Source organism: Typopeltis vanoorti, chromosome 4 (genome assembly GCF_054136105.1).
Source record: "Typopeltis vanoorti isolate ZY-2024b chromosome 4, IOZ_Tvanoo_1.0, whole genome shotgun sequence".
Taxonomy (NCBI): Eukaryota; Metazoa; Arthropoda; class Arachnida; order Uropygi; family Thelyphonidae; genus Typopeltis; species Typopeltis vanoorti.
The window spans coordinates 161012602-161036388 of record NC_143552.1 but is presented as its reverse complement, the minus strand read 5'-3'; the positions used below and the strand labels follow the sequence as shown (position 1 = coordinate 161036388).

The 23787-nt window shown below is 34.6% G+C and overlaps 1 protein-coding gene across 1 annotated transcript in view; it reads right to left on the bottom strand.

The window, feature by feature from the left end:
* Positions 1-2165: 2165 nt before the first annotated feature.
* POLDIP2 (DNA polymerase delta interacting protein 2) overlaps positions 2166-23787 on the bottom strand; it is a 196475-nt gene continuing 174853 nt past the window's right edge. The window contains exons 10-11 of the mRNA XM_090392189.1: positions 17732-17811; positions 2166-3057 (exon numbers count right to left, since the gene is read on the bottom strand). Of these exons, the coding sequence (XP_090248315.1) occupies positions 2949-3057; positions 17732-17811 (189 nt within the window). The 3' untranslated portion in view covers positions 2166-2948. The remainder of the gene's footprint in view (positions 3058-17731; positions 17812-23787) is intronic.

Sequence of the window (23787 nt, the reverse complement as noted above, 5' to 3'; positions counted from 1 at the left end):
TTAGAATAAGCTGGACAAGAATACGGGATTTTGATACAAAACCAGAACGAAAATACAATCCTCACAATGAAAACATCCAACCTGATCTCATCCGAAAAATAAATAAATAAAATCTCGGCAGCAATAATCGAAGGTTATGCTAGCGATAATGATTTAGGTAAGAATGAAGGGATAGCATGATGTATGAAGTGATGCCTGCAGTGTCAATACCGACTGTGACAACAGATTTGCAGCAAAACATCGAAAGAACTCTTCACTGCCAGAGACCTTTTGATGCATGATAAAGTGAAAGCCACGTTTCAAGTGAAATATCTTATTCCGAGGAAAAGTATGGACCAACGTTTCCCTTTCTACACTTGAAAAATTCTTTACCTTTATCATTACTCACACTGGGATTTCTATTACAATTTTCCCGAATCACACTACTCGTATTTGGCTCCCAATCATTTTCATGAAGGTGCTTGCATAGCCCTGTGGAAATGGGGATTGCACAGTGCCAGATAACCAGAGGAAAGTAGTCGCACACAAAAGCAACTTTTTCTAGTCGATTTTCTTATCATTTCCCAAGTTAGTCGATCATTGGTGTAGGGTAGGGTCCTCTTTCCCAGAAACACAGGTTTTACCTCAACTCAGGAAAGTGACCATAGCACCCACTTGCTCTTTTGCTGGCCTGGTTGGCCAAGTGGGTATCATATCTGCTCTCCAGCCAAAAGGCTGCGAGTTCGAATACAGCTGTGGGCATGGATGTTTGTGATTGTCTGTGAAAATACTAGTGGTGGTGGTGGGAGGTAGTTGATGATGGTAGTTGCGGTGTTCGTTGTAGAGTGGGTGCCATTCCTCAATGAGTCCTTGGACTCCTGGAGGTATAATATATTAGTAAGACTCTCGATGCATTTTTATCGGCGTGGTTGGGCGAATGTAGAATAGGTGCCCTCCCTCGATGAGTCTGGACTCCCTAGAGGTGTCACGTAATAATAATATCACTCCTGTTTCAGACAATAATAATGTTATTGACCGCTTGATGGTGGCAATTATTAAATTAAATCTATTAAATATAGTATTAAATCAATGATAGCCTTAGACCTGCTCTCAGTGATAGCTAAGGATGAAGACCGGCTGTCCACTAGTCTTCAAACCCTTTCTTGGGAAAGGCTTTAGCAGATTTTATTTCATTCATTTCTGGAAGTTCAATAAAGAGCAAGAAATGAATAAACATAGTTACTTTCAAGAAATCAGTCTCTCGTTGAAAAGCACCTGAAGGGAATATTCCTCTTTCAGAACCAAAAGCCTCACAGTCACTAAAATATAATAACATTTTACTGTATTTGACAATAAGATCTTCATATCTTCACAAGGACTAATAAAAGGCTGACGGTTGTATTTCACTCTAAAGGTTATGACTGAAAACTGGATTTACTTCTATGAGCGAAAGACTGATTAGCAGAGATCCAAGCAAAAGTCAACTAAATAAGATTAACAAAAAAAATCTATAAAATATTCTTTAGTCCTCTTTAGTGAACTGCTGATTCCAAAATTTTGTCCGACCTTATCCACTATTAACTGAGCATTCTCTTCCTACCATAATTTTCTCCCTAAAATAAAAGGTATAAACGTGAATTTTGAGATATAATGGTTAGTTTTGATAATGCCATCTTTCAGCAATGTTTTTCTTGCTGGGATCACAATTTTTTATGGCAGGAACATTACAGACATATTCAAATTTACCTGGATATTTTAATAATAATATTAGATCTCCAGGGAGTCTATACATCACGTACTTGGGTGAAGTGAACAACAATATGGTTTTATTCCTTCCGTATTCCAATGATTTCTTAACTATCTTTCTCTTAAAGTCAAAATCTGATATTGATAACCAACCATTATTTGGCCTGAAACTTCTTTCACAAATTTTCTTAGCCTCTTCTCAAGTATGCTTGCATAAAACTTACCTGGATACTCAATAGGGAAATTCCTCTGTAATTCCCAAATTCAATTTTATTTTCCTTTTTTATCATGGGTACTGAGCCTCTGTAGCTCAGTTGGTACAGCGCTTGGTTGAGAAGACTGGGTTCGATTTCCGTCCATCATATGGCATAATGATATCATTCTGCCTTACCTGCTGTTTACTAAAGATTCTCAAAGATATTCTATCAAACAACAAAAACTTCAAATAATAAAGTTTTATTTACACAGTAGTTAAGTATTGTACAACTTGCTTGTACATTACAATTGCTGCAATGCAAACAGACTTTACATGGGAGAAACCATGCTGATATTAAATATGAACTAGTAACTTTTACAATTAAATTATCACCATTTTTAATTAATTAGATAATGAATAGGACATTACCATCCGTTTGTAGATATCCTATCCATAAAATTTATTTTTCATATAGCATTTACACCTGTTTTCCATGCATATTTCCAGATGTCTTCCAAAGCAAACAAAATATGAGTACATATTTTTTTTTTTTTTTTTGAAAAGGGAATCCCTTATGCACTCTTTGTAAAAAAATTCAATATACAATATCTACATACAGATTTCAACACTGAAGTGCTATTTTTTTTTTCCAATCCGAAAACTATCACATTTCAAAAAAATAAAATAAAAAAATTAAAAATTTTATGTGACGATTTTAATTCTTAAAAAGAGTATGAACTGAAATTCTTATAATTTTTAATTGTTGTAGTCTTTTCATTACAGTGGAACATGATAAAAAAAAGAGAGAACTATTTAAATATTGTGAATACTCATAATGTGAATATTCAGTAAGCTGAAGAATATAAGTCAATTTCAGTTAAACTTTGGAGGGGGGGGGGGTGACTGAAGAAAATCTGCATTGAGGAAATTCGTCATTTCATTTCTCCTGTAAATATCTAGGAAAGTAGTTCTTATAAAGCAAATAGTCTGTCATACTTTACACTGATATTATCCTTTATTCTTTTACTTATTCATACTCTCCAGAAGAATTATTTTCATGTTTACTTTCTAGTGAAAATGGCGGTATTCTGCAATCAAAAGTATAACCATCTTCTCTTTCCATTCGAAACGTACCCCTGTAAGAGAACAGTAAACCATGTCATTATTCTTGTTCTGAAGAAGTTTCTGGGGAAGAAAAAAATCTATAAAATTTGCCTGGTAACTTTTATAGTGCTAATATGTGCTTATGCTTATATAAAACTTATGTGCTTAATTCTAGTCAGTAACTAGAGGAACTTTTCTTAGGCATTTTTTCATCTGATTTTTGGGTTAGTCAATCTTTGGCACAGGTAAATAGTTAGGCTAGCCTAGAGTTTTATAATACTACTACTGAGAGAAACTGACAATACAATAGAAGATATACATAGTAAAAGTGGTTAGAAAGAGGAACATGAGATGGTAGCAGTTATCTGCTGTATATATATATATTTTTTTTTTTTGAGTCTATATTCTTTTGCCTAACTCAGATGGTGAGGGATGAATTACTCGCTTCTTTTAGAAAAGAAAGCATTAAAAAAAGTGTATTTCTAAATAACCTACAAACACTCAAAAGAACAAATGAATATCATTACAACTGTTTTTGTATATTATTATATTATTACAATATGTGGTGATTTGTATATATCTAGAATTTTGATACTGGTATGCAATCTGATGATAACACACATTATTTACAATTAAAAAAAAATTATATGATAAAAATATTTGTGACATGATAATATGCTAATACAGTCTGATCACCACACACCAGAAATATATAAATAGGAAAACCTCACTTAACGTGAATTCGATATATGCAATAATCAGTTTGGAAAATTGATTATGCTAATACAATTGATCACCACACACTAGAAATATATATATGTGTATGTGTATGTATATATGTATATATGTAGAAAGTATGTAAAATACTTTCTACATTTATATCTCCTCCAGAGATTTTTATTTAATAAGGTTAAAACACCTTATGGCAACTTGTTCTGGTAAAATACTTATAAGCTCTGTATTACTAAATCTTGGTATTTCTAGCCTAGCGTCCACTGATGAGACCTCAATAAAGGTCGAAACCGGTCTGGGTAGTGGCCCCTTGCCTTTAATACAAAACATAATGCATCCCCTTCTTGGAGATGTGTTTTGGCATTAAGGGTAAATATTAAGATTAGTGATCAGAGCTTATGCCACCTTTACCACGAGTTGCCTTGGTCTTGCACTACCTGTAGGATCAGCTAGACTTGCATCATTTGCAGGTGCAAACTTGACTTATTGTCTGTTTACTTACTTGGGAAATGGAGTAAAATCAGGTTTAAAATTGCTTGGTATTTTTAACATATATATATATGTATATATACACACACACACACACATACACACACCCCACTTAATATGAATTCGATATGTGCAATTGATTGAAATGATACTATTTCCTGCTTTAAGTCAGTGATTAATCAGTGAATGCAATTCGAACCATAATAAATAAGAGTAAAGAATACAAAGAACAAGAAAAAGTTGCTACTGCTTCTTTAAGCATGCAGATCACCTGAAATAGAAGTCATTTAATAATCGAGATGGAGCGTCTTCTGTCACTCTGGATCGAGGATTATAACCAAAAAAGAATATCTCTAAGTAAAGGGAATATTCAGGCTAAAGCTCCTAATATTTTTACCTCATTGAAAGAGACCAAATTTTAAGAGGAATGTGAAAGCTTTATTGCGAATTTAGGATGGTTTGACTGTTTTAACAATTGAACTTGACTGCATAACATAAGAATAACTTGGGGAATCTGCAAGTACTGATAAATATTTTGTGGCTATTGCAAACAAAAACTTTCCTAGCTAAAATTGAAGCATCTCAACCAGGATACAATGTATCTAAAGATCATCTTATGCTTTTATTAGGAGGCAATGCAGAAGGTGACTTTAAACTAAACTCAAGACTATGTTAGTTTATCGTGTGCAAAATCCAAGATCTAACATTATTGAAGAAATGAGCACAACTGGAAAAGAACTTGGATTTAATGAACTGGATAATGAAGATGTGAGAAACTTGCACGATTCCCATTCAGAACAGTTCAGCGCAAATGATCTTCAACTAGAAGAACAGCGTGCATATGAAGAAGAAGATAAGAAGTGCAAACATGAAGAGAATATTACGACTAAGAAGCTAACTTCAAAAGAACTTGAGCTAGTTTTCAATCCCACTGAGTATGCTAATAAAATTTTGTTTGATGCTGATCCTGATATGGAAAGAAGCTTCGAAGACCACTGAATTCTTGATAAAGCGATCGCCAGCTATTGCGAACTGCATGATAAGATGAAAAAGTCGAGAACACGATTCAAACATCTTTAATTAATATTTTTGTAAAAAAGGAGCTCAATCAAATGTTTAAACATCAAATAAAAATTTAAGCAATTGATTTTTATTAACTTTGATTTTATTGTCTAATATAGCTTATATTGTAATTTTTTTCCAAATTTATGCTAACTGATGGATGAATTATAATTATTCCTATTGTTTATTGCAGCATTTCTCAACCTGTGGTTCATGATGATGGGACAGGTGGTCCCCAGGCAGACTTAAATTAACAAATAAATATATATATTTTAATTATGTAAACAAAACAAATTAAAATTGAATAAGAAAGTAAAAATTATTGAAATAAAATGGATATTTAAAAAACCAACAAATGGCAACAGAATGACCAGTAATAAAAGAGGGGTGAAGTGAACAACAATATGGTTTTATTCCTTCCGCCTTCCCTTGCTGTTTTGTCAAATTTGAAGTAAACATGGGTTATCCCCATTTCAACCAATTGCTTGTTTTGTATTGATGTTTATTATTGAAGGTTTTTCCTCCTTCAACCAAGGCTCAGTATACCTTCAGAATTGCTAAATGATACTTGGACAAAGTGTATTGTGAGTTAACCCCAGCATTTATATTTTTTACAATACATTAGCCCTACCAGTCTTAATGTATGGAAACGAAATCTGAACAATAAAACAAAAAGAAAAACAAAGATTAATAACAGCAAAAATGAAGTTTATGAGAAAAACTGCAAAGTATACCCTATTTGATCACAAAAGAAATGAAGAAATTATGAAAGAATTAAACCAAGAACCAGTAATAGAAAAAATTAAAAAATATAAACATAAATGGATGGAACACGTTCAAAGAATGCAAACAGAAAGATTACCAAAACAAGTCTTAAAGTACAAGCCATTAGGAAAAAGAAAACCAGGACGTCCTCTTAAACGATGCCTTCTAAGGCCGGAATAGGCCATGCTAGGCCTAAATCCTTGATACATGATGATGATTTATATATTTTTCAGAAATGTTTTTCAATAATGGAAAAGTGGCTTAGAACTAGGACTTTTGAAAAGAAAAGCAAATGAAACAGGTGATAATAACCCTAATTGTGATACACATGTTGTAAGGACAAGTAAATTGCCCTGATCTCGTTTCTTATACTATTAAAGTATAAGAAATGAGCAATTCAAAGAAAAAATACAGCAGGAAATATAACAGTTCATATTTAAAATTTGGGTTTACTTGGTGTGGAGATGAAAGGGAACAGAAATCTCAATATGTTTTGTGTTATGAAGTGTCAAACGAGTGCATGAAACCTACAAAACTCTGACGACATTTAGAAATTAAACATTGTGATGTGAAAAAAAAAGCCAATTGAATTTTTTCAGAGACGCTTAGGGACATTAAATCATGGGAAAGATGTAGTTTCAGCCATGAGTTAGATTAATAGCAAGGCTGGAAGCATCCCATCTCTTAAGTTTGCGCATAGCGAAAACATGGGAAACCCCATTCTTCTGGAGAAAATTTCCTACTTCCAGCTATAAAAGATGTGGTAAAAACTATGTTTTGGCAACAAGTTATTAAAATATGTTGATTTGAACCCTGTTTCAAATAACACTGTTGGTCACAGAATTAATGATAACTTATGGCAGGTGACGTAGAATCTCAATTAATCAAGAGTTATGAGAGCCCTTATTATGCGCTACAAATAGACGAGACTACTGATGTTCCAAATGATATGCAGTTAATATGCTACGTAAGTTATGTGCATGATAACAACATTCATAACGATATTCTGTTTTGCAGAACTTTGTCACCCTGAACAACTGGAGAAGAAATATTTCAAAACATCAATAATTACATAATACACAAAAGGGATCCAGTGGGAAAAATGTATGGGCTTCTGTTCGGATGGAGCACGTGTTGTCACAGGCAGGCATAGTGGGGTTATTTCTATGGTCAAGGAAGTAGCTCCGGATATGAATTGGATACATTGTTTCATACATAGGGTAGTGTATGCCTCCAAAGAAATGCTGCCAGAATTTAAAACTGTGCTATACAATGCTGTAAAGCTAGTTAATTTTATTAAGGCTCGACTGTTAAATAACAGGTTATTTTCAGTACTCTGTGATGAAATGGGCAGTGAATATATGCAACTTTTGCTTCATTCTGAAATTCGCTGACTTTCCAGGGGCAAAGTGCTAACAACAAGGTTATTTCAATTAAGGCACGAAGTTTTATTGTTTGTAAATGAACGTAATTCTGATTTTGCATCACTCCCTGTTGACGAAGTATAGTTATCAACACTATCTTATCTTTCAGACATTTTTTCGAAATTAAATTAACTAAATCTCTCCCTTCAGGGAAACTCTAACTGTTCTTGATACCTATAACAAAATAAAGGCATTCGAGAAAAAAATGGTGGTATGGATTAGTTATGTAAAAGACAGAACAATTTGCACCTTTTCCAACATTAGAATCCTTTTTACTAGAAAATGATATTTTTGTTGGTTCTGAGTTTCTGGAATGGGTTTGTGTCCACCACAAAACTCTGAAACAGAATTTTGAAACATTTCGAATAACTTTTATAAGGAATTTCTGTGGATTCGTGATCCATTTCAGGCTAACAGTCACGAGAACGACCTTTCATTATCGAAAAAAAGAACAGTTAATTGAGCTTTCAAGTGACAGTGGGCTTAAAATGCAATTCAGTGATCTTGGTTTGGCTTGATTCTGGATTTCGTTCAGTGAGAATGAATTTCACGAATTATCTAAAACAGCATTGAAAATCGTCATGCAGTTTCTACAACCTATCTTTGTGAGAAAGGATTTTCATCGTTCCTTCAAATAAAATCAAAATACAGAATTCGTCTTGGTGTGTGTGCCGATCTTCGACTGAAGTTGACCAATATTGAGCCAGATATCCAGCAACTCTGCAAGGGTCGAGAAGCTCAACCATCTCATTAAAAGTAAGTAGTAACATAATTATATCATTTTATTTATTTGTTTAATAAAAATTAAAATTTTGTTCAATGATGATGCACATTTACTTCCAGCATATGTTTCTATATGTATTCAAAACATGCTTTTAGATTTATTATGCTATAAATGGCACAGTTTTTCCCAAATGTTGATACCCCCCCCCACACATACACATAGGTTTTTAAAAATATTACATAACTTAGTGGTCTGTAGAATGGTTTTAGGAATTTTACTGGTCTTTGGGCTTAGAAAGGTTGAGAAACCCTGGTTTATTGTATTTGATTAATGCGATTTCACTTAGCACGCATTAATTGATGGATTAATTAATCACGTTAAGCGAGGTTTTCCTATACATAAAATTGTATTAATATCAAATTCTGAGTAGTGATCACCCATAAACTTTGATGGATGTAATAGTTATATACATGTCATTGTAATGTATATTTATATATTCTCAATGCTTTTTTTTTTTTTTATTTTTTATCACCAACAGTGTGATTTCCTGCACATGTAGTTGTGACTGAAACTTGGATTGTAAACATGATGTATGTCTCCTTTTGATTATTAATCTTTGTGTCATTTCATTAAACCTAATTATGAGCTTAAACCAGCATCCAAGCCATTTGTGAAAGAGCAATATTCTATGTTAAGGCAGATTTGGGATTTATACAGAAGTTGTAAAAGAAGTAATGTCTATATCAGAAAAATATACTTAGTTATTTTGGAGACAGAGTAGGCTATGGATGTGATGTGATTATAGTAAAGGATGGAGGTGTAAATCAGCCTAAGAAGAGGAATCTGATCTTGAATAGTATGCAAGATCAGATCCCTCTAAGATCAAAGTATTATCCAAGATGATGGGAGGTGAAGTGTGATCTTTCTTACATGAAATAAGACAAGCCCGTATTTTAGTAATATTGAAAAAGGTTGTACTCAGCCACTGGTTAAATGGAAGATCTTGTAGTTTGAGATATTGTTTGCATGGTTTATCACAAGAAACGTGGAATGGAGTATACATAGTCATCAGTAAAAATATGGATAGGATTTTTTGAGATTAGTAAGGGGTTATTAATGAGCAGAATGAGAAAGAGAGCAGACAAAAGTATAGAGCTCAGGGTAGGAATTGGTAGAGAAACACAGTCTTCATTCACTACCCACTATCCGACCACAGATCCGAGAGCCTAGTCTGGCAACCTGCCAAGAAGAGTTAATTCATGCTGAAGGGGAAAAAGAAATAAAGGATGTACGAATTGGTCACCAACATGCGAAATCACATGCTTTATACATAAAATTTTCCCACTGTTATACAAGCAAAATAGTTACCACTCTAAAAACTACAATGTTCATAAAAGAAAAGTTAATTTTCTGACATGTAATAATAAACAACTCATCTCACAAGACGGATTGATTACCGTATTATCGGAATGGATTCTCCTTCTTTTGACGTGCAGAATTGTCGAAGGGTCTTGCATCTGTGGGAGTACAGTACTATGACAGATAGTGAATGAAGATAGACAGACAGAGGGGGAGACTATAAAGAGAATGCTCTGGAATAGCTTATATCCAAAGATAGGCATGTTGGCAATGGGATCTAATGCACATCAACAGTGATTAGTGACCGAGTTTTCAGGTGACGAAGAAAATGGCTATCGATGACCTTTTTGCCCCCATTATTTTTGAGATAGATGAGGTGAGAATGACAGGATGATACCTGATGGTTGGCTTTTATTGCCTTTCTTTGGAATGTTAAATATAAGTAGATAGACTAAATGAGCACAAGTTTTAAACACAGGTGTGGGATGCTGCCATTTGAGGTTTGGAGTGGAATAAGGAATTTTAATCTAACCGAAATGAAGTCCTTCATTCCGGTTAGATTAGAAGAGGGAAAAGGGTTGTCACCCCAAGGAAAGGAGAAAAGAAACCACAGAGGTCATCCCATTTGATAACTTCTGTGAGGAAAAGGATACAAGACTGACCAGCTGGATGAAGTACATTCTATAGAAAAAGAGCCTTCCATGAGGTTAAGGTCTGAGTTACTAACGTCTCCAGTATATTTGAAAGGAGAACTGGTTAAGAAGAGATCAAGGTATTGGGAGTTGGATAGCATTAATTTTTATTTTGGTGATCAAACAATTTATGAAAGTTTATTAATGAGAGCAAATATCATGCTATTTCTTTCCAGCTTGATCAGTGAAACTGGAGAATGAAAATTTGAGTTGTCAATGTCACCAATGTTTAAGTATTTGGATTTCATAAAATCAAGATTCAAAAACAAATAATGAAATCGATAGAGCAATTATTAGAATTTGGAAAATGATAGAGAAGCAAATGAATATATTACAATAGGGAAAGGAATTTTGAGCTACTGGCAAGAGAGAGAGAGAGAGATTTGAGGGCTGGTATTCTCCATCCATGTGGTGGAAGTGATCATGCAACGTAGTTTAGAAAGTTGAGGTGAGAAGCAGCTGTTAAGGTACCAAAGTTTTGTTATAAATAACAGGTCAGGTCTATATGTCTGTTAAGTGACGGTACACATCATTAGTTAAGACTATGAATGTTGGTGAAGTTGTGGAAGTTTTTTTTTGAATAAATTTTTGTTGTTTTTTTTAAAAAAAAATTGATTGGATTTATATTGTTTCTATGTTTTTTCTGGTTAAAGTTTTGTTGTTTCTTTTTCTTTCTTTTCTTTTATTTTTTGCTGAGGGAGATTTTCACATTTCTGCAACTGAGATTCTCTGTGATAAAAGTCAACTACCTTGGGAGGAAGTTAAGGTAACTTTTGATGTTAGAGCTCATTTTGTGGAAACATGCCATGTTGCAGAAAGTGGGATGGACTTGGCTTCATGTTGCACACATCACTAGCTCATTAGTGGCCCCATTATTTAATATACTGTTTAATACATAGTAAGGCAAACTTTATTTTGAATTACCATTCATAATTTTCAGTTCTTGTGGTGGTGTCCATTGGTATTCTCTGTACCAAATACAGAATGATTTTGTGATGCACACCAGTTATAAAAATAACGTATACTGCATGTGACAGTGGTCACCACCAACTTTAAGGACATGCATGGCCAAGAAAGCATCCAACTTTGAAGCAAGCAATGCAGTCACGGTACTATGCACTAAGGTTATGCCAAATTTTATGGCTTGAAAATTCTTCAATAGCTTCAACAGTACAAATCCACAAACTTTTAAAATATTTCTTTAAATATAGAAAAGAAATTGCAAGCAGTCACATTTATGCTCTATAAGATGTAGGTTCAAGTAGCTATTTTCAGGAATGTAGAAGTACACTAGTAAACAGAAGCTTTACGATGCTACAGAAACTGGAATTAGACTGTTTGGCATTTGTTGCATTCTTGTTTTCAGATACATTCATAGGACACTATTAATGATTATTTTCAGAGGGAGAGTTATGAATACACAGTTCCTTCCAAAATAAGCTTCACCTGCCAGATTACAGCTATAAGTTTTCAGCACCCAAAAATCTGGGACTTTTTTCTTCTACTTTAATTATTTCGTACAAAAGTAATGGCTTCCTTCTATAAATGTACTAGAAATAACAGATCTTCCCAGTAAAGAAGAATGTTAGGCACATGCTAATGTTTGGAATGATGCCCACAACATTCTCAGACGTCTTAGATGCTGTTCAGAGCAAAGAGTAACCTGACTCATAACTGCACTTTTAATGACTCAGTAAAAGTTATATGCTTCTGCATGAATTACTTAACAGAATTTGCATTTCCCATTAATAAGTAGTGATATTTTAATGTTGTAAATTAACTTATATTTACTTGTTCTTATCCCTTTAAGTAAATGGCCAATAATATTATCACTTCCTCCAGTAGAGTAACATAGTCCTACCCTCAACTGTACAAAACCCATACTCAGAATGCAATCAAACTGCCTCAAATTCCTATTCCAAATAGGAATTTACTTATTACTAATTGATAGCTTAAATCATCTCTGATAAGCAATAACATGCCCTCCCCTGCCTCCTCGTTTACCTATTCGGTTTCTTCTGACAATCTTACATTTGCCATAATGCACTTTGATATCATGGTTATCATTGTCAAGCAAATTATTCATGTAGGTTTCTGGAACAAAAAACTACATAGACACTGGAATGTAAACAAATAATTAATTTACAGCAAACGTTTCACTAGTGGTCTTTCTCTATAGCATGTTGAGATAGTCTACTTTTTGGTTCTCTATTCTGGATGCATTTTTTGTGTTCTTTTCTCCTGACCAAAGTAGTTCATCCTGTCTGTCTGCCAATATTGAGTTCCACACTGGCAGGGGATGCTGTAGACACCAGGGAAGAAGAGAGCATCTAGGTGATCCTTGATTTGTCTTAGGCATGTAGAAATTTTGTTTAGAAATTTGTATACAGTTCTGATTGTGTGTCTTTTCAGGAGGACACCCAGTTTATCTATTGTGCCTTCTATGTAGGACAAAGATATAGTGTATGCGTAGTCTGGTTTGAGGGATGGGATTTTAAGGAGTTTGGCCAAGTGTTTTTTTGTTGTATCCATTTTGATGGAATGATGTGAGTAGAACTTGTTGTTCCAGGTGCAGTGCTTGACCTGGGGATGAAATTCATTCTGTCCTGGAAGCTAAGGTTTTGAAAATTCCAAGCTTCTGGGCAGGATGGTGGTGTGAAGTGGCAGGTGTCTTCCTGTATGTGGGGGTTTAAGAGTAAACTGAACACATGAAGGACCCATCTGCTTGCCTTGTAACTAAAGTATCCAAGAAGGCAAGGGCTCCTTCTTTTTCTTCTTTCACAGTGAAACTAAGTCGAGGATGGATATTACTGAAGAAATGTACAAAGTTAGACAGAGCCTGAGGGCCATATGACAAAAGACATCATTTATATACCTCAACCATACTTTGGGATTGAGGGGTAGGGGAAGAATTATGCACCAAAGATTCAAATAATTCCATGTATAAGTTTGCAATGGGGGGAGTGGGGTACCCATTACTACACCTTCAATTTGTTTAAAGAGTTGATTGTTCTAACTAAAATACTCTGATTTAAGACAGTCATTAAAGAGTATGCAAATATCATCAGGAGGAGAAATTTTGGACAGGAGAACTAGTATGTCATCTAATGGAACATTTCTAAAAAGGGACAACACATCAAAGCATACTAAGTGATTGTTCTCTAATTGAAGGTTTTGTATCGTGCTTTTAAAGTGTGTGGCATTTTTTATGTAAGACAATGTCTTGTGATGTGCTTGTTGAATTCAGATGCCAAGTATTTTGCTAGTTTATAAGTGGAACAATTATGACATCCACAATAGGACACAAGAGGGCTCCAGGTTTATGAACCTTAAGCAGCCCATATAGTTTTGGTATATGCAGATAGGCTTGCATTTTTAAGTATGGCAGTAGCTTCTAATCTAATGACATCTGCTTCAACTGGCAGAAGTTTTTTGATGACAAATTTTATGTTTGCCATTTTCTGTTTATACTGGATTTTTACTGGAGAAAAGCAAAATCAAACAGTTTGCTTAGAATTTTGATTTCCTTGTCCGAAAGTCTATAATTCAACAAGTTGTGGATCACCGTGTCTGCCAGAGGTTGCTGAAGATTTTCCTTCCTTGCAACTTTGAACTTTCTTAAAACTCTACTTATTTTCATTAAATATTCTAAGTTCGTTTTTGGCTGATAAGTGCTCTAAGAAAACATCTGAATATCAGGATTCAACAGTGTAGAAAGCTTAAGGTGAAGGTCATAACACTTTGGGTTGACCACGCTAAGTATCCTGCAGACTTTTTATATTTGCTCCTTAAGTAGAGATAGGCAGTCTTTGTGTATATTCTGAGTGCTAGAGGGGAGTGGAAGTTTTGTTTTATCCTTACACAGGTAGGAACATGAAACGGTCAAGCAGAGATACAGAAATCTCCACAAATGTGCTGCTTAAATTCTCTGGTCAATAATAATCTAAACCAGTCAATATGTTATACTTTAAGCTTTGTGCATTAGTATATAAGAACAGGATATTAATCAAGATACACTTTAATGTGGGGTGCTTAAGGGTCAAAGCTGTATAACTAAGACGAGACCTCCACATAGTTTTTAAAGGAATGCGGAGAAATGACCAGGGCTTCTCACTTAACGTCCAATCCTCACCTTCTCGTGGTGCACCCTGTTAGATATCTACCTGGATACTGAATGAACGAGGTTGGGCTAACAATTGGGTATTTAGCTAACCAAAATGTATTTTTATTGGCTTAAACCAAAATACAAAATGATGGTACAGCATGACAGAATTTAATGCCGGCTGGGACATAACCCAGTTAAACAAGGGCCCCAGTTGTTTTTGCCAGGGAACCAGGGCAAACAGAAAAAAGTCAGCTACTGGAACAAATCTGAAAACACACCTCAACTCAAAATCACCAGAGTTAAAGAGCGATACTATCAACATAAGAAGCCTGAATGGCAAAGAAATGGAGCTAGCTGAGGAATTAGATAAGTACCAGATCGACATAATAGGGGTGACTGAAACAAACAAACAAAACAAAACAAAAAAAAAAAAAAAAAAAACTGGTGAGATCTTTCTGAGCAATAGATACAAAATGTTATATTCAGGCAATGACAATCAAGGAAAAGAAGGAGTAGCCATAGTATTCAACACTAAATAAGAGGCTAATCTTGAATAGCAGACAGAATGAAGTAGAGTGATGTGGCAAATATCAGAATGGGGAACTGGACAATGAGACTTATTTGTGCCAACGGTCCCGCAGAAGGTTCTACTAAGATAGAAATGGAGGAATTTTTTGAAGCTTTAGAAAAAGCAACTGACACAATGAAAAAGGAAAAGTTGGTCATTTTTGGGGATCTAAATAGCAGAGTAGGAAATGATTGTCAGACATACAAAAATATTTTGGGAAAATTTGGAGAAAAGAGCAAAGATAATAATAATGGCAAATATCTGTTGGATTTCTGCTCAGGACATGGACTGGTTATTACTAACACCATGTTCCAACATAAAAATGTGCACAAATTCACATGGAGAGAAGAGGCAAGGAATAAGAAAAGTCTCATTGATTATGTTATTGTCTATAGTAATGTTTTCTCCCTGGCGCAGAACACCAGAGTGTATAGAGGATTTGAAATTGGAAGTGATCACTATTTAGTCTTGAGCAGGATAAAATTGAATTTCATATTGAAAAGAATAACATGTAAGAAAGTTTTAAAGCGAATAAAAGTTGAGCAGCTCTCAGATGTGAACTGTAGACTTGGAAATTCAGTGGCAAGCCTTGAAGAAAACCCTGATTGATTCAGCCAGAGAGGCATGTGGTGAGGTTATCTGCAAGGATAGAAAAATCAGAACTCCATGGTGGACACAGGAAGTTAAAGAGGCAGTGAAGGAAAAGAAAAAATCATATCAAAAGTTCCTGGCAAATAAGTCAGCTTTTGCTCTTAGAGAACACAGAGACAAATGTAAGAAAGCAAAACACTGTGTAAAACTAGCTAAACAAAAGTCATGGGAGGATTTTGACAAGAACATAGAAAATAAATATCAAGAAGGTGGTAAGATATTCTGGAGATTATTGAAGAAGCTCAGAAATGGAGGAAAGAGTGCTGTAAAAGCAGTTAGAGACGATAAAGGTGACATGAAAAGTGGAGAAAAATATCCTTGAAGTATGGAGTAACTACTTCAAAAAATTGCTAAATGAAACAAGCAGTGATAGAACAGTGGTAAAAGATACTCAAGAGGCATACAGTTAAGAATACATATCCATACTTGAAGTAGGAAAAACCATCAAAAGCTTGAAATGTGGAAAGGCAGCAGGAGTATACGATATTCAACCAGAAATGCTGAAGTATGGAGGTATAAAAGTCTTACTGCACTGCATAGTTCAAAAGGCCTGGACAGAGGGACTAATTCCTAATGATTGGAGTCGAGCTCTCATAGTACCCATATTTAAAAAGGGAAATAAAACTGAACGTGAGAATTACAGAGGTATTTCCCTACTGAGTGTTCCTGGTAAGATTTATGCAAGTATATTTAAGAAACAGTTGAAAAGAATTGTGGAAGGAAAGCTTGGTGAAGAAAAAGCTGGATTCAGGACAAATACAGACTTTCAGGATCAGATCTTCAATTTATGACAAATAGTTGAGAAATCATAGGAATATAACAAAGATCTGTATTTAAGTTTTGTAGATCTGGAAACGGCATATGACAAGGTGCGAAGAGAGAAGCTATTTAATATGCTGCAGTTATATGGTGTCAATGGGGCATTATATCAAGCAATACTTAGTCTTTATTTGTGTTGTAAGCCTGCAGTTAGAGTTGAAGTAGGTATAGGAAGATGGTTTAATGTTAAATCTCATGTCAGACAAGGATGTACATTATCCCCACTGTTATTTATTATCTATATGGATCACACTATGAAGGAAAGTGGTATTAAACCTGATATCAAATTTGAAGATGTTAATGTCAGCTCTTTGCTAAATTTATGTGGACGATGTTATACTTCTAAATAAGTCTGCAAGATTCCCTGATTAAATTGAATAACTGTTGTAACAGATATGGTATGAAGGTCAGCAATAACAAGACAAAGACAATGAAAATTGGCAGAAGCATTGAAAATGTCAACTGCATTATGAACCTGTGGAACAAGTAAAACATTTCAGCTACTTAGGCATGATTTTTAGTGAAGATGGTAAATTAAATATGGAAATAGACAATATAAAATAGAAAGAGACCTGAAGTGGCTTGATAAAGTTCTAAGTTTGGTCTCAAGAGCAAGTTTCTGGACTATGTAAAAAATTAATTAAAAAATACAAGAAAAAATATAAAATTAATAACATAAAAAAATCCTTAGCACAGACATGGTATTAATGTATTTGAGGTTTAAAAAAAAAACTTGCATGGGTAAGAGTCACATAAAAGAAAAAAATACATTAAGAATGTTGAGAATTAAGAATCCAGGTAAGTAGATTAAGGGTAGCCCCATTACATGGAAAGTTACTATTATCCAACCTACCAGAATTGTAATGAAATGGAGAATAGCTGTATTTTATCAGGTAGTAGAAGAATCAAGCATGTTTTTGAGTTAATCTTTTAGAGAGCATACATTTATTATGTGGAAAGAATATCGTGAGAATAAGAGTGAGAGGAGTTATGAAATATATAAAGCAAAGGCCAGAAAAGTATTGTATGGAAAGCTAAATCGGAGTATGAAAAGAAATTGGCTATGCAGGCTAAAGGTAATCCAAAATGAATGTGGAAGAATAACAACTTTACTGAATGCAGATGGCACCAGGGTTCAGTTCTTGAGCCATAGTTATTCAATCTACACATTAATGACATTAGGAAGGATCTAACAGGAGATGTGCACCCTTGACTCCCTGGAGGTCTCAGGTAATAATAATAATTTGAACATGCTATTAGTGGACTTAAAAAGCAATGCCTAAAGAAAACTTTAAAAAGATAAATACTTTTCTTACCACATGTGTCCACATGGTGATTGTAGGCTGACATGACTACTATACTGAAATGCTGGCTGGCTTTTGGATAGTATGGGCTCCTATGAAATAAGCACAGAGACATTACAAGGGCTGATTAAAAAAAGTTTGTGGCCTTTCAAATATGCAGTTTCTTTTTTAAAAAAATCAATAATTTCGAATTTTTTGGACATAAAATGCACATTTCTGCTATTTGGTTTTGTACAACTGTATAGCAAGCTTAATATGTTGTGAAGCACTCTAAATAATCTTCCTTTAGGCTACTTGTAAATAAACAGGATTAATGCATAAGTCATAACTAAATATTAATGACCATACCCTTCATTTCCCCTTACGAAAGGTCTCAACCTTTCATAAATTATTATTATTTTCTTTCTGAGGATGACTGCCTACATGAAACACCTAACACACCACTACCCTTTCACTTACCATACATTATTTCATATTTTATTTTTTGGATTGTTTGGTTCACCATCTGCTGAGGAAATAACAGTTGTCCATAGGGAATTTCAATTACTTATTTAACATACATCATTTTATAATTTTATTTGCCCATAATTAACTTTTGTGGTTTATTTTATTTCAGTTTTCATTGTTTATTTTACTTTAATTTAATTATATATCACACAATTTTCATGTTCATAGTCAATTACTAACTTTACAAAAGAAGCAATAAGATCAATCATTATATTCATTAATACAATCTCTAAATCACACATACACACACACTGGCCGGCCACTGAATTAGATACTTTTATTTAATACTGTGTTACACCTCCTTTAGCTCAAATTATAGCACATATACAATTCGGCATAGATTCTATAAAGTGTTGGATTGCATCTACATCTAAAACATACCAAGCATTTACCAGACATTCCTTTAACTAGCTCAGATTTGACAGAAGTGGACTTTCCTCCTGGATTCGTTTCTCCAACATATCCCATACATTCAGGCTTTGTAGTGTCCAGGGAAGTTTGTAGTGTTCACAGTAGCATTGTCATCCATGGAAGAACTGTCACCTGCTGGGAAAAAAGTCAACATTGCAGGATGGGCCTGATTGGCAACAATGTTCAGATATTCCTTAGAGGGCATCTTCCCTTCCAGCAATATCAGAGGACCGTTACAGGGAGTCTATTACTTGTCAGTCTAATATTGTCATATCTAACATTTTCTTTTAAGACACTTCTGACTGAATCAATCCAACAACTCGGTCTTCCTTCGGGTATTTTTCCAGCAATCTTAACATGAAACACCTGTTTTGCTAACCTTTCTTCTCCCATTCTCTTTAAGTACCATACTACTGTATATTTTCGTGTATAATGCGATCTGCTAATCTTGTTCCCTAACATTATAAATAAAACAATACGAATTAACAAAATAAATATTTATTTTAAAACAAAATGTCAAAATCCTTTAAATTCTTCTTCGTCTTTTGAGTCATCAAACATTTCATTTATAAATTCATCTGTAGGCATTGCATCATCAGTGTGGTAGTTGTCGCCATCGTCAATGTCAAAAGTCAAGACTGTCTTTTTGCTTACGCCAAAGTCTAATATTACTCTCTGCTACAACAAATTCTCTCATAGCAACACTGTTATTATGTTCTTCTGCAAACTGCACGACACGCAATTTAAATCCTGCTTCAAAAGATGAACGTTTACATTTCTGTTGGCTCATTTTCATGCTAGGTTTGTTTAACGAATAATATTTAAAATGAACTGTGGTTAAACCGATATAATTGTGCTAATATCCTGCCAAGGGGATGGGATATTAGCACTACTTACATTACTGGCTTTATGCGCAGATACAATGCGTGCTCGGTCACCGAATGCGAGTGGGTCAAGAAGATTTTGTTGAATAGGCATTAGGTAGTATATATTGTGTGTGCAAGTCTAATAAGATGTTATATTTTTTAAGATTCGCATATAATGCAAACCCCTAACTTTAGACCATAAATTTTTCGCATTATATGCGATAATATACGGTAACTTAGATTAGCCCTGCTCACACATTCTTGCATGCAAACAATGTCAAGTTCTTTAATCATGTCATTTGTAAAATGATTCTACCACTGATGCCAACTGTTCAGGCCCCTAATGTTTCTCATAACTCTCATGGTCTCTGAATGGAGAATGAAAGAAAGTATGGATTTGTAGGATGTGAGATATATTATTAGAACATGATAATGAATGCGAAACAGACTGAAAAAATAAAAGATATTTTTATTCAGCATAACTGAAAGAAACAGAAATGGAACAAAAGTTAGTGAAACTGAGAGAGTGAAAGAACACAAGAATATAGAAGCAAAAGGAAGTATGAATGAGGAAAAAATGGAAGTAAGGTGCAGCAGAATGAGAGGTAATGAGACAACAGGAGTGAAATTGTCAGAATGCAAGATTTGATGTAACAGTTAATTGAAAATGAAAAATGAAATGAGGAATATGCGAAATGATATTAGACATTTAGTGGAAACTAATGAAATTGTGAAAAAGAATAGAACGAAAGAAAAAAAGGTAAAAGAGGTGATAAGTAATTCCAGGATAGAAGAGTATAGAGATTCCATTGTTAAAGAATTAGTTAATGAGAGAGTCCATAAGGTCACTATCAAGGAGATAGAATGGGCAAGATAATTAGTGGTAATTGTGGGGACAAATGATTTAAGTGGACATAAGGAGCATGTAAGGGTGAATATCAGGAGGTATTGAGAAGAATGAAAGATAACAGTATAGTGAGAAAGGTTGTCAGTGTGTTGTTGAGGTATGATAAAGGTGATTGGGCAAGGGAGAAATCACAACCAACAAGTAACTTGGATACTACTGGTTATAGACCTAAAAATGAACTGCTGTGTTTGTGTACAAATGCCAGAAGTATCAGAAATAAGGGAGTGAAATGGTTTCACTGATTGAGTTTATTCATCTCAAAATCATTGGAATAAGGAAATATGGCTGAATGAGATGATATCCTAATGGGAGTAGAAATGGAAGGATACAGTATTTTTCACAAAGATGGAGAGGACAAGAAGTAAGGTAGCCATGAAAGAGAGAAATAGTGGCAATAATTATGAGACGGTGTGGTGTAAAGTGGAGGGTGGTGATGAAGAAACATATAAATAACTTGGATTAGGGAACAAAGGAAGGGTAATTATTATAGACAATGTTATTTATTACAGTATAGATTAGAATGAAGAGATAGCATTTGGAAATAGGAAAATGAATTTCTCAAATTCTTGAGAGATAACTATCTCATGCAGCATATAAAGGAGGGCATGTGAGGATCAAGAGTTCTGATAATTTTAACAGAGGATGCAATTGTAAGAGGGGAATTTTGCACTTTCCTCCAGTTGGGGAGAGTGATCACAATGAAGAGTTGAGTGGCAAGGAAATAAATGCTACTTGGGAACTGACAAAGAAATACATAACAGTATCAATGAGTGAATGTATTGTGAAGGCTAAAAGGCTGAATAAGGTAGGTGCAAAATGGATAAAGAAGAAGCTTAAGCATGAAATCTGGAAGAAAGTACTTTGGAGGCAGTACAAGATGAATAATATTATTAATCAATTACATGAAGAGTATAAAGAACAAGTGCAGTATGGGCAGAAATTGGCAAATCAGGTGAAGAAAAACCCTAGTTTTTTTAGATATGTGGCAAGTAGAAGGAAGAACAATTATGGTAAGATGATGTTAATGGGGGAGGGGTCGCTTAAGGGTAAAAGCCAAATAACTGGGAGGAGACCTCCAAATCACCTTTCAGGAATGCAGAGACCGACTGAGGCTTCTGATCAAATGTCAAATCCTCACCTTCACGTGGTGCACCCTATTAGTAGGTATCTACTGGATACTAAATGAATGAGGATGGGCTGGCAATTTGGGACTTAATCAAAAATTGTACTCTCTATTGGATTAAACCACAAATGCATAAGATGGTACAGCATGATGAAATTTCATGCTGGGTGGGGTGTAGCCTGGTTAAACAAACCCCCATCCCCATGTTTTCGAGGAGCAAGGGCAAACAGTGAAAAGTCGGCTACCGGAACAAGCCCCAACTCAACATCTAGAAGAAGAAGAAATCCACATTAGAAGAACTGAAGATAGGAACCATCAGTATAAGGAGTATTAATGTAAAGAAAATCAGAAATCGGCAGAAGAACTGAAAAAGTAAAAAAGTACATGATGACATAATTGGCATTAATGAGACAAAGAAGACAAAATCTTACTGAATAATAAGTATAGGAGTACTTTTAGAACATAATAATCAAGGAAAGGAAGGCATAGCAATAGCATTCAATACCAAACATTAAGATAAACTTCTTAATTAGAAGGCACTTTCAAGTAGAGTTATGTGGGAAAACTTCAAAATGGGGACACGGACAACAAAACTTATTTGTGCTTACAGTCATACAGAAGATTCTTCCAAGGAAGAAGTGGATGAATTATTTGAGGCATTGGAACAGGCAACTGATATAGAGAAAATGGGAAAAGTGGTCCTTTCTGAACAGCAGAGTAGGAAATGAATCCCACGAGACATACAGGAACATTTTGGGAAAATTGGAGAAAACGGCAAAGATAATAAGGGTGAGTATTTACTGGACTTCTGCTCAGGACATGGATTAGTCATTACTCATATGATGTTCCAACATATAGATGTGCACAAGTTCACATGGAGAGAGAAGCATGCGCACTCCACAGAAGTTAGAAACTACGCACTGCAATAAAATGGCTGACTCGCTGTATCCATTAGCGCTAAGAGAAAGTCTTTCACAAAATACAAAATTCAACATTTTTAAACCACAACAAACTTTCTTATAAGTAACACAAATATTCAGTTTAGTAAGTACATCAATTTTTTTACTTCTCTGCATGTTACTTCTAATATAACATTTTCATAACGAGCACATCACAAGTGCAGACACTGCATGCATGAAAACAAAACTAACAAGCATAATTAATACGTAAAAATATTCAGAATTTTTAATATAATTATTTTTACAAGTGGATATCGGATCCAACATTATTTCAAAGCTGAATGGAGAAACTACAAGAGTGTCATGCCGAATACAGAAACTATAAAAGTTTCGGCAGATCCAAACATGAGCAAACCTTTCATGACAGGGGAAACTCGTAGTAAAGGTAGTGTAAGCTCTGATCACTATCCTTAGTGTTTCCCATAATGTAAAATGTAAAACACAATTTGTAAATGTAAAACACATCTCCTAGCAGAGATGTGTTTTACATTTACACCTCGCTCTGTCTCCCACTGATGAGACCTCAACTAAGGTCGAAACCGGTCTGGATAGTTACCCCCCCCATAATGTATAACATTATACATGTCCACTAGGAGATGTGTTTTACATTATGGGAAATACTAAGGATAGTGATCAGAGCTTACTCCACCTTTACTACAAGTTGCCCCTGTCATGAAAGGTTTGTTTATGCTTCGATCCACAAAAACTTTTATAGTTTCTATATTCGTCATGAAACTCTCGTAATTTCTCTATTCATCTTTGAAATAATGTTGGATTCAATATCCATTTAATTTGAATAATTCTGAATCACCGAAGTGAAGCCTTTTTGCTCTCTTTTTCAGTAATACAGAAAATGATATTAGAAAAAGTAAACATCTGGCTCTAGTCCATAACAAAGTCTGACCGATCTTGTATGGTTCTCAAACCTGGACAATAAGCACCAAAAAACTACAGATCTAATTAACTCCTTTGGAACTACATGTCTCAGACCGATCCTTGGATGGACCATGTCACTAACTCGGCTGTGCTAAATCTGGCTAAGTAAGAACCACTTGTCAATATAGTCAAAAAACTACAACTCAGATGGCTTGGACATCAACTCAGACATCCTGAAGTCTCACCCTTTTTGGAATCCCTCATTCTGTACAAACCAGAAGATGGCAATTGCAGTAGAGGAAGACCATGCAAACAATTTTGGAAATACATATGTGAAACCATCAATAGGCTGAACTGCAAAACTCCATCTGGTCTATCAGTAAGCTCAAGATAGAGAGACTTGGAAGACCATAATTTGC